At 64.7% G+C, this 11,770-nt stretch overlaps 1 protein-coding gene and 1 long non-coding RNA gene across 2 annotated transcripts in view; both read left to right on the forward strand.

Annotated features, from left to right (window-relative positions):
* The window catches only part of BIN3 (bridging integrator 3), a 46,511-nt gene extending 39,282 nt beyond the window's left edge, over positions 1–7,229 (forward strand). The window contains exons 8-9 of the mRNA XM_063358732.1: positions 1,065–1,199; positions 6,551–7,229. Coding sequence (XP_063214802.1) covers positions 1,065–1,199; positions 6,551–6,697 — 282 coding nt within the window. The 3' untranslated portion in view covers positions 6,698–7,229. The remainder of the gene's footprint in view (positions 1–1,064; positions 1,200–6,550) is intronic.
* A 2,257-nt stretch (positions 7,230–9,486) lies between these two features.
* Positions 9,487–11,629, forward strand: LOC134526626 (uncharacterized). Its single transcript, XR_010074009.1, has 3 exons — positions 9,487–10,574; positions 10,699–10,748; positions 10,983–11,629. It is a non-coding gene; the product is annotated as an uncharacterized LOC134526626 (long non-coding RNA).
* The last annotated feature ends 141 nt before the right edge of the window (positions 11,630–11,770 follow it).

Raw genomic sequence — 11,770 nt, forward strand, 5'->3', positions numbered from 1 at the left:
CCCCCTCCCGTCGGAATGGCACCGGGATTAAGTGGCAGACTTGAACCCGTCTAATATTTCACAGCCCACCCCCTCCTGCCCTTTTCCACACCATCTCAGAGACATTTCCCTTTCTCCCCACGCTTCTGTTTAAAGAAGCCAGTTGGATGCGCTGAGCTGAAGGTCATGGGCAAAAATGACGGTGGGGGCAGGATCCTCTGGCGACGCTCTTGGGAATCGCAGGGCGAGGGGACACGGACGTGGATGGGGATGTTCTCCAGCCTGGCTGAGCTTTGGCGTTGCTTTTTTTTTCCCTGTTCTCCTGAGGGAGAGAAGACCAGCTGGCTCGTGATCTCTGCAGCAGCCTCTCTAGGTGTCCCGTGGCTTTCCCCACGGTCCAGGGTCAGAGTTTGGGTCCCACCAGGCTCCGCTACTTGGTCACTTGGGTCCCGCCAGGCTCCGTTAGCTGGTCACTTGGTTCCCACCAGGCTCCATTGGATGGTCACATAGGTCCCACCAGGCTCCATTAGCTGGTCACTTAGGTCCCACCAGGCTCCATTGGATGGTCATATAGGTCCCACCAGGTTCCATTAGCTGGTCATTTAGGTCCTACCAGGCTCCATTAGCTGCTCACTTGAGTCCCACCAGGCTCCGTTGGATGGTCGCGTGGGCCCCACCAGGCTCCATTGGATGATCATTGGATGGTCATATAGGTCCCCCCAGGCTCTGTTAGCTGGTCACTTGGGTCCCACCAAGCTCCATTGGATGGTCATATAGGTCCCACCAGGTTCCATTGGCTGGTCACTTGGGTCTCACCAGGCTCTGTTGAATTGTCGCATGGGTCCCACCAGGTTCCATTAGCTGGTCGCTTGGGTCCCACCAGGCTCCATTGGATGGTCCTGTAGGTCTCACCAGGTTCCATTAACTGGTCACGTGGTCCCACCAGACTCCGTTAGCCGGTCACGGGTTGTCCTCGGGTCAAAGCAGAGCAGTCTGCCGGCCTGGGGTGGCCTCTGTGCAGGTCTGCCCAAGGGAAGGGCGTTTTCCCAGATGTCTGACCCCCCCAATCCTCTCTCCTTTCCCAGGCCCGTGAAGAGCTGAGGCCGGTGAAGGAGGACTTCGAAGCCAAAAACAAGCAGCTCCTGGAGGAAATGCCCAAGTTTTACAGCAGCCGCATCGATTACTTCAAACCCAGCTTTGAGTCGCTGGTCCGGGCGCAGGTGAGATGCTGTCCCCTGTCTACCAGCTGTCCCTTTGGTGGGCATCCTCCCTGCAGAGCATCCGGGGTCCTACGGGGGGGTGGATTCCTCTTGGAGCCAGGCACCTTCTCGAGCTGCGTGTTAGGTAACGCGCGGCCATCCTCTGCCCAAAAGTCGTTAATTCCAGCGATTTAATTACGGAGCGGTGAGAAGGCACGGGGAGCAGTGGTGGGACGGGCGGTGGGACACTGGGAAGGTGATGGTTGGACCTTGTCCTGGCAGAAGGGCAGGTTGGCATCTGCTGGTACCTGCGGTGATGCGGTGCTGGCGGTCGAGTAGGAAGGACCGCCAGGAGCCCGCTCGAATTGCCGGCCTCCGGCTTCCTTCCGTGCCCCGCTGCCGCTCCTCCTCCCGTCTTCCTCCTCCTCTCGCCCTTTCCTTGCGGCTGGAGAGGCAAATTGTGGGCATCTCATTTAGCTTTGAACTTCTGCCATCGTCGTGCCCTGCATCCCGGGGGGGGTCCAGCGCCAGGAGGTGGGCGAAACCCCACCGTGGGCGTTATTTTTCCTTACGTTTTGGGGTTTTGTTTTTTGGTTTTTTGGTTTTTTGGGGTTTTTTTTCGGAAGGGAAGGTGCTGGAGCCACCCAGGTGCGGCGGGGCGGCTGCAAGGTGGTGCAGAGAGCACATTTCTCATCTCACCTCCGACTTGGTGGTGGTGGCGGGGGGTGGGGGGGGGTGGAAAAAAGGCTCTCCGCAGAGCTGCCAGCAAGTTGTCTGCAGGCTGATTCACCTACCAGATGGTGCCGATGCACCCTGCCGCCGGCTGGGTGGGTGCTGGGGATGCTGTTCTCGCTGTTCCCTTAGCAATCGGGGGCGCGCGGGGGGCTCCCTCTTCCAGCCATCCCAACCAGACTCCCTGGAGCCACCGCAAAAATCTCGCCCCCCCCCCCCCTCTTTTCCCCCCCCCAGGCTTTGCAAACCCTCTCCGGCCGCTGGCTGTGGGTGGGTCGTTTGGCCGAGACCTTGAAACCCGAATGCCGCCTGTCCCGGCCGGCGGTTTCCTTAGAGAGCGGCTTTGCCCCCCTGTCCTTGGCCACCGTGTCCCTCGCTCAGCTCCTGCTGGCTCCCGGCTGCCAGCTGGCTCCTGCCGCGGCTCGTCGGGAGCAGCGCCGGCGGGGAGCGATGTCTCTTCTCCATGTCTCTTCTCTGTTACTCTTTGAATTAGAGGCGATAGGACCAGAGGAGACGGCCTGAAGTTGCACCCGGGGAGGTTTAGGGTGGATATCAGGAAAAATGTCTTCGCCCAAAGGGTTGTCAAACATCGGAACGGGCCGCCCAGGGCAATGATGGAATTGCCATCCCTGGAGGGATTTAAAAGCCGGGCAGACGTGGTGCTGAGGGACGTGGGTTAGTGGTGGCTTGGGCAGCGTTGGGTTGGTGGTTGGACTCGATGATCTTAAAGGTCTTTTCCAACCTGGACCCTTCTATAAAGAGCTGGGTGCATGGGAGATGCGAGCGCGGAGCAGCGGGGGGCTGGTTGCCGGGGCTGGTTGCCATTCTTAGCCTCTTCTTCCTTGGGAGAACAGGGAATGTTCTCCATTCATACCCTCTTCTTCCTTGGGAGAACGGGGAATGTTCTCCATTCATACCCTCTTCTTCCTTGGGGAATCCTCGATTTTGTTTCTTGGCCGGCTGCCCCGCTTCTCTTCAGGTGTGGATTTTTTTTCGGAAAGGCTGGCCCAACCTTGTTGTTTAATACCCGAGAGGCGGCGGCGTAACAAAGCTGATGCGTCTCCCGTAGGCTAGACAAGAGCTGGTCCCAGATGGATGCTAAAGCGTGTCGCATCCCGCCCTCCCCGCCTACCTGGATGGGAGCTGCATCCCTCTTCCCCAGCGCTGGCTGCATCCTTCCACCCCCGGGGAGGGACGCACCGGCTCGGCGTTCCCCTAAGGAATGACTCGTTTGTGCCCGGGCTGGGCTCGGGGTGTCCCGTGGTCCCCCCCTGCGCCGTTCAGGAGCTCTTGCCCGGTGGCTACGTGGCGTCTCCCCCGGCGCAGGTGGCTGAAATGAAAAAGAAAAAGGGAAGTGACTTGCCCAAGGTAACGTAATGAGTCAGTGGCGAGCCGGGAATAGCACCCGCGAGCCCTGACTCACCGCCGCGGCTGCTCACCTGCAGGCACCGGGGCAGGGGGAGCGATGCCGGCACCATCCCCGTCCCCATCCCAACGTCCCGGCGGTGAGCGGGCGATGGGAGGCACGGGAATGGGGGACGGGCTGTGCCAGCCCCATTCATCCCGCCGCTGCTTCCCCGGTTCTCTCTTCCCTCCGTGCCTCGTTGAGCTTATTTAGCGTCTCGGGGGGTTCCACATTAGCGGAATTTCGATTTTCAGCCTCTTCTGCGGGTACCTGGAGGAGCCATGGCTTGGCCAACGGGGCTGGAGCGCGCATCCCTCAAGGGAAGGGACGGATAGGGACTGGGATGCTGGGATCAGCTCTGCGCTTGGGTGGCACCGTGCCGGGGGCCGTGACTTGTCCCTGGGTCAAACCCACCGTTCGAAGGCGGCCCTGCGTGCAAAACCGTGTCGTTTTTCCCTTTTTTTTTTTGGCCCTGGAGAAAACAGAGGGGGTTAAAGTGAGACAAGCGTGTGACAAGTGGCACCGGCCAGCGGCCGCCTTGGTGGGAAGAAGCCGTGGCATGGCAAAAGGGAAGGATCCCGCTTCAAACCGGCTCCGGAGCAGCAGCTTTTATGGCTTTGACCCAACGAGACCCTCCAAGACCTTCTGGCCGGGCGGCTGGGTTCCCATGGCACGGCTTGGCCGCCGGCCCCGCTGCCGGGTGTCTCCTGACGGCGTGACATGCCCCGGGCTCGCAGGGACTGTAACATTCAACACCAAATGCTTCTGTCCACCCACGTGCCTTGGGCCAAGCCAACAGAGGCAAATATTTCCCTGGCTGGGGACTTTGAAGTGGCCACATGAAGATGAAAGGGGGAGATTTGGAGCTCCGTCGCCGCTGCGAGCGCGCGAACGCTTCCTTCCCTCTTTGCGCTTTTGTTTTTTCCAGCTAGAAAACGCCATGCTCCCCTGGTTTTTAAGGAAATGGCGGGGGGGGGAAAACCAAACGGTCCAGCCCTGGCAGTGACTCTTGTTTTGTGTAGGGCTGACATAAACACAACCTGCTGCCGCCCGGCTGGGGCATTGTAAACGCGATCTATAGAAAATCGGGAGAACACGGTGTCCCGAAACAGAATTAGTTCAAGACAGGTGGACTCGGGGGCCCTTGGCTCGCTCTCAAAGGCGAGTTGGGGATGGGATTTGATGGGATGGGGGACGGAGCGTATGGTATCCATAGCTGGAAAAGTACTGAGCTGCAGGCACCGGGGGTCCCGTCCCCCCCCCCGCCACTGCTGGGGCTGTCGGTGCCCGTCGGTCTGGGGTGCATCCCACCCACCCCCATAGACACGGTGATGGTTTTCACCCGTGTTTCAAGGGGAGAAAAGCCCTGGGGGGGCCCAATGCCCGTGGGATCTCGTTGATAAAGCGCAGGAGACTGGGATGGCGGTGCTTGCTGGCGCCCCAGCTGCCTGCCGACTGGTTAGGCACTGGGTCCTGCCGGGGGAGAGGAGCATCCCCAAGGAGACCCGCCGGGCCCCGGCGTCTCCCGCGGGAAGGGCTCCCTGGCTGCGGCTCGTGGGCGGTGGAAGGGGGGGCAGCGACCGAAATATTTGCTCTGCTTTGCCCGTTCAATACGGCGGAGATGCTGCCGTGGATGCTGGCATGCCCGGGGCGCGGGGAGGGGGCAGTCCTGGGGTGGGGGGGTTCGGGGGTGGGGGCAGCAGCTCCCATGGCTGCCCTGCCATCCCGGGGAGACTGGTTTCAAGGTGCCGGTGCCTTTTCCGCGACAGAATTGGCCGTGCCACTTGGCCGTGCGGCAAAGAACCGAACCCATCCGATGGCGGGCTGGGGACAAGGGACACGGGGGGGGCTGCTCCGGAGCTCCGGTGCCAGGTTTGGCATCCGGGGACCGTGCTGACCCAGGGATTATGGTGGCGGGGGTGGGGGGGTGGTGGTTTTGGCATTCTCAGCTCAGGGCAGCATCTCTTGCCGGCGTGGGACCGGGGTTGCAGCCGGCGGGGAGGAGTGGGGTGAGCCGGTTGCGGGGCCGTGGTTTGGTGGAGGGGGCTGCAATGGGGTGGTTGGCGGGGGTGGGGGGGGGGAGGAGGGTGTTCATGCCCCCCATGCCAGCCCGCTCGGCCCTGCCGCCGCCGAGCGGGGTTCGTTAGTCACTGTGTAAATGAGCATTGCTGCTGAATCACCCGGCGCCCGCTGCGTGGGGAGCCCCGGCCCCGGAGCAGCCCCCGCTGCACCCCGGTACCCAGGAGGGGGGAGGAGGGGGAGGGGAATGGAGGCAGCTGGCAAAGGCACTCGGGTCCCCAGCATCTCCCCTCGGCCCTGCCCAAAATAAGCATCATTTTTGAGCAAGATTAGGGGAGCCGGTCTCCATGGAGACTGTGCGTGCCTCCACGCTGGCGCTGCTGGAGATGCCGGGCCCCCCCCCGCCAGCCTCGCCTGTGCCCTTCTGTGAAATGGGGGCAACGCCGGCACCGTCCAGCAACGCTTCCCCCTCCGAGATGGGGGGAGTGCCCAGGCATGGCATCCCCATCGCCCTCCTCCCGCGGGGCACCGCAGCTCTCCAAAATTGAGAGGGGTGGGGGGGGGTCCTGACTCTGCCACCCTCCCCGCAGCGCCGGGGGCTCTCCTTCGCTGCCAGCGCCCGCTGGCCACCCCGGCTCTCCTTTGGCAAGCCCGGTGCCATCTGCCTGCGCTTGACCCACCGGCTCCCACTCCGGCAAGCGTCGCCGGCTCGCTGCCGGAGTTAATTGGCGGTGCTAATTAGCACGTTATTAAAACACCCCCTCCCCCTTGCTTCGTGGCGCTGCCAGGCGTTGCTGCTCGCCACCCTCGCCGTGCCCCTGCCCGGGGAGCCGAGACCTGTTGCGGTGCCTGGTGGCACCAGGTAGGTTTGCCCCGGTGCCGGCGACGCCGGGGCGGGGGACGGGCAAGGGACACCGGGCTGTGGCACGGGGCCCGCGGCTGCGCGGCGGCGCTGGGCGCCGGCGGCGGCCCCCCGTGCGCGCAGCTCCCCAGATGGGAAGCGAGCAGAGAAGGGCAGCGCGTTATTAAAATGTGTTGAGTTGTAATAATCTCAGGGGGTGGCATTAACACATGGGAGGAAGCTATTTTAGAAACAGAAATGCTAAGGCGAGGGGCTGGCTCGGGCAGCGCCGCACCTCTTGGTGGGGAAGGAGACCACCCCCCAGCTCCAATCGCCCCCATCTTTCTTCCCCCCCCCCCCCCCCATCCTCCCCAGGTTGTCTACTACACGGAGATGCACAAGATTTTTGGGGACCTGACGGCGCAGATCGACCGGCCCGGCTTGAGCGACGAGCAGCGGGAGCGGGAGAACGACGCCAAGCTGAGCGAGCTGCGGGCTTTGTCCATCGTGGCCGACGACTGAGCGCCGCGGCGGCGGCGGCGGGGGGGTCGGTGATGGGGAAGGGGCTGGGCATCCCCCCCTGCCCCCCGGCTCCCGCAGCCAGGCCGCTCCCCACCTCCTCCCTCCCAGGGATGGACTCGGGGGGCGGGGGGGCTTTAGCCGCTGGCAGCTCCCTTTGCCCCCGTGGCTTTGCCATCCTGCCGGGACACGGTATTGCCTGGGGGGGGCACAGCAGGGCTCACCGCCCCACAAGCCCGGTCGGGATCGGGCCCAGGCTCCTTGCCTTTCTGGCAGGACGACTGAATCGCTCCCCCGGCTGCTGCTGGACTGTTCATTTTGTGCCTTAGGAGCCCAATATCCCCCCCACCTCCCCCGGGGGAGGGTAAATCATTCCAATCCCGTTCTTTGGGGCGTCGGGAGCCGGGGATGCATCCCGCACGGAGCGTCATGGGACGCCGCGCTCTCAATGTGCCCTGTTTTAAGCAAGAAGGGCGCAAAGTGCCTCTGCCCCATAGCTGGGAGGGTGCATATCGGGCTGGCGGGGGGGGGTGCACATCTGGCCGGGGGGTCCACATCTGCCCAGCGATGGGTGCTTGGGTGCCCCGCGCGGGCTATGGGGGAGCCCAGAGGGGACGGTGGGGGGATGCCAAAGGGAAATGCAGCCCAGCCGGGAGCAAACCCGGGGAAAACTTGGCGGGGGGGGGGTGGGGGTGGGGAGTGGACCGTAGACCCCCCCCCCCGCTCGGTCCCCGGGCGGGGGGGACAGGGGGGCTCCGTTGCTCTTCTCCAATAAAGTTTTTGGCAGCCCGGGGTCCGTGTGCTGGAGCGCGGTGCCAGGGCCGGGCTGCTGCCGCCCTCTGCCGCCGCCTGCCAGCACTGCCGCTCCGGAGGGGGGGGACACCAAGGAGGGGACCCCCCCCCCGCCCCCCCCGCGCGGGGCTGGCATGGCCAGAACCCTGCTGGTTGGGAGGGGTGGTCTTAAGAGAGGTATGAGGGGGCTGGAGGGGGTGGGAAAGAGACAAATTGGGGTTTAACAGCCCCTGAAGGGACGCAGAAAGGGAACGGCTTCTGCGGAGCCACCAATGGGACCGGGTGGCCAAGAAGGCCAGGGGTCTCCTTGGGGGGGGCATTAAATGACAGACTCTCAGAGCGGCCGGGGTGGGAAGGGACCTCTGGAGATCACCCCGTCCCACCCCCGGCCAGAGCAGGGTCACCCACAGCAGGTGGCACAGGGACGCCTCCAGGCGGGGTTGGGATGTCTCCAGAGACGGAGACTCCCCCACCTCTCTGGGCAGCCTGTGCCAGGGCTCTGCCACCCTCACAGCACAGAAGTTCCTCCTCGTCTTGAGATGGAACTTCCCACGGTCAAGTTTGTGCCCGTTACCCCTTGTCCTGTCCCCGGGCACCACTGAGAAGAGCCTGGCCCCGTCCTCCTGACACCCCCCCATTGGAGTATTGATCAGCGTTGATAAGATCCCCCCTCAGTCGGCTTTTTTCCAGGCTGAAGAGCCCCAAATCCCTCAGCCTTTCCCCATCAGAGAGATGTTCCAGTCCCCTCATCCTCTTGGTGGCCCTTTGCTGTCCCTTCTCCGGCCGTTCCCTGTCCTTCTGGAACCGGGGAGCCCAGAACTGGACCCAGGGCTCCAGATGGGGCCTCCTTGGGGCAGAGCCGAGGGGGGGGATGACCTCCCTCCACCTGCTGGCCACGCTCTTCTGGATGGGGGACGCGGGGGTACACACGGGCTGTGCCCGAGGTCGCCCCCACCCCGCCTCCCGCATTCAGCCCCTTTCCCGAATTCACCCCCCCGGGACTACCGCACCCCGTCCCGGTCCGCCCCCCCCCCCCCTCCAACCCCCGTGAATTCGGGGTCCCCCCCCCGACCCCGGGCTGGCAACGGCCCCTCCGCGGAGCCGGGGGGGGGAGGGAGGGCACAAAGGCTGTCACTTCCCCCCCGGAGGGTGCCGGGGAGCGGGACCGGGGGGACGACGGCAAAGAGTGACACCCCCCCGGAGGGTGCCGGGGGGGGAAACACAAGGAACGAACCCCCGGAGGGTGCCGGGGGGGACGACAAGAAGTGACCCCCCCCCCCCCCCTCGGAGGGTGCCAGGTTGCGGAGGACACAAGGAGTGACCCCCCCAGAGGGTGCCGGGGAGGGAAACCCAAGGAATGACCCCCCCGGAGGGTGCCGGGGGGACACACAAAAGCTGGCACCCCCCCCGGAGGGTGCCGGGGAGAGGGACCGGGAGGGGACAAAGAGTGACACCCCCCCAGAGGGTGCCGGGGGGGAAACCCAAGGAATGACTCCCCCGGAGGGTGCCGGGGGGGGGGCACGAAGGGTGACACACCCCCCCCCGGGGGCGGGGTCGGCGCAATCGGGACCCAACGGCCCCCAGCTGGGGGGGGCGGGACCCCCCCCCGGGCACAGCTGTGCCCCATCGCGGGGCTGGGCACGGCCCCCCCCCCGCGGCCTCTTAAACCGCCGGGGGGGCTGCTGGGAGCCACTGGGGGCTGCTGGGAGGTCTCGGGTGGCGACTGGGAGGTCTCGGGTGGCGACTGGGAGCTCGTTGCTGCTTGCTGGGGGCTCCTGGGTGTCTACTGGGAGCGACGGGGGCAGGTGGGGGCTGTCTGCTGCCTACTGGGGGCTTGCTGGGAGCCACTGGGTGCTTACTGGGGGCTTGCTGCTGCCTACTGGGAGCAGTGGGGGGGGCTAGCTGCTGCCTGTTGGGAGCTACTGGGGGCTACTGGGAGTCGACTGGGAGCTTGCCGCTGCCTACTGGGTGCCTGCTGGGAGCAACGTGGGGGGGCTAACTGCTGCCTGCTGGGAGTCGACTGGGAGCCACTGGGTGTTTACTGGGGGCAATGGGGGGCCTAACTGTTGCCTGCTAGGAGCTCCTGGAAGCTTGCCGCTGCCGACTGGGAGCAACTGGGAGCTTGCTGCTGCCGACTGGGAGTCGACTGGGAGCAACTGGGAGCTTGCCGCTGCCTCCTGGGAGTCGACTGGGAGCAACTGGGAGCTTGCCGCTGCCTACTGGGAGTCGACTGGGAGTAGCTGGGAGCTTGCTGCTGCCTCCTGGGAGCAATGGGGGCCTCTGTTGAGAGCTACTGGGGGCGGCTAGGAGCTACTGGGAGCTTGCTGCTGCCTACTGGGAGCAATGGGGGGCTAGCTGTTGCCCACTGGGAGCTTGCCGGTGCCTACTGGGAGCAACTGGGAGCGGTGGGGGGGCTAGCTGTAGCCCACCGGGAGCTCCTGGGAGCTTGCTGGTGGCTACTGGCAGCAACTGGGTGCCGACTGGGAGCTACTGGGGTCGCCCCCGCGCTGCTGGTGCCTACTGGCAGCAACTGGGTGCTGACTGGGAGCTACTGGGGTCGCCCCCCCGCTGCTGGTGCCTACTGGGAGCCCTGGGGTGGGGCCGGACCCCCCGCAGCCTGGGTGCTCCCCCCCCTCGATCAGGTGCTGCCCTTGGGGTGATTTTTCTGCCCCCCGGGGGTGGGTCCCTGGGTGCCCCCCACGCTGGGTGCGGGAGGGGGGGTTTGGTCCCGGGGTTTCTCTCTGCAGGTCCTGGGACCGGCCTCCCCCCCAGCGCCGGGGGTGGGGGGCAGGAGGGAGCCCCACAGGGTAAGGAATGGCTGGGGGAGTGGTCTGGGGGGGCCCTGAATTGGGCGCCCCACCCAGGACAGCACTGGGGGGGGGTGTGTGTGTCTTGGCTTTGTCCTGGGGTTGTGGAGGGGTCCTGGGTGTGCCTCCCCCCCCCAGTGCTGTCCCCGGGGGGTGTTTGTCTGTGTCCTGAGGTTGTGGGGGGGTCCTGGGTGACACCCCCCCGCCCAATGCTGTGTCTTTATTCCAGGCTGGAAGGTCGGTGGCGGGGGCTCTGCTGGAGGACGCAGCGATGGAGCGGGGTGAGATGGGGGGGTGAGGTACAGCTGCCTCCCCCCGGGCTGGGGGGGGGCCTCTGCCCTTCCTGAGGGGGTGCTGGGGGTGGGGGGGTTATGTTCTCTCATCTCTTTTTCTTCTCCCCCCCAGGCCCTGGAGCAGCCGCCAGGATGGAGCTGAGCCCTGGAGCGTGGAGAGAGGTGGGTTGAGACCCCCCCCCCCCAGAGGCCCTTTTTGGGGTGGGGGGGCTGGGTGCCGCACCCTGGGTCCCCCAGCCCCCCCCAAACCTTGCTGGGTGAAGCTGCTGTGCTTTGAACCCAGGGCTGCGCTGCCCGGTGGGGGCTGCCCTCGGCGCGAGCCCCCCCACGCTGGGTGCAGGGAGGCTCCAGGCACCCAGTGAGGGTTTGGGGTTTTTATTTTATTTTATTTTCCAGGTGTTTGTGCCGGAGCCGCAGCAGCAGGGGCGGTGTGCCAGTGTCCATGCAGGTGTGCGGGGTGCAGTCCTGGGCCCCCCCCCGAGGGTGGGGGGGGGGGTCCTGGGAAGGCGATGGTGGCCAAACGGGGTGGGCTTGAGGGTGCTGTGGTGGAATTGGATGTGCAGTTTTCCGATGTGGGATGTTGGGGATCCACTTGATGGTGAAGGGGGGGACCTCCTTCTGTGCTGGGGAGGTGTTTCTTGTGGGGGGGGGATTAATTATTGCATGGGGAGTTATATTTTGCACTGAGGTCTGGTTGGGGAAGAGTGGCTTTTTAGGGACTGGCGGCTGAAGTGGCGCCACGGTTGCCTTTCCAGCCAGCTCTGGGTGGGGGGGTTTGAAGGTGTGTGTGTCTTGTAGCCCCCCCCCAGGATTATTTCTTCCCGGGAGCGGCCCTTTCTGTGGAAACGAGGAAGTTTGAGGAGTTTTTTGTGTGGGATGGCTGCTCAGTAGTGTGTTGTTAATAAAGTGAATGCTTGAGTGTTACCCTCTGTGAGGTGTTTGTCTCTGACTGCTGGGGGTGGTGTCGTTGCCCCCCCAAGGGGGGGGCACTGACTTGCGGGTGCCTCAAGCCCCACATCCCCCCTGGCAGCAGGGCTCCTGTTCAAGTGAGTATCTGGGGGGGGTGGCAGAACCCCCCCTGCCATGGCTTTTCCCCCTGGTGCTAGGGGGCTGTTGTTTCTGGAGAAACCTATCTCAAGTGTTTGAGATTATTTTTTTTGGGTGGGGGGTGGGCACGGACACCG

Source organism: Chroicocephalus ridibundus, chromosome 23 (assembly GCF_963924245.1).
Source record: "Chroicocephalus ridibundus chromosome 23, bChrRid1.1, whole genome shotgun sequence".
NCBI lineage: Eukaryota > Metazoa > Chordata > Aves > Charadriiformes > Laridae > Chroicocephalus > Chroicocephalus ridibundus.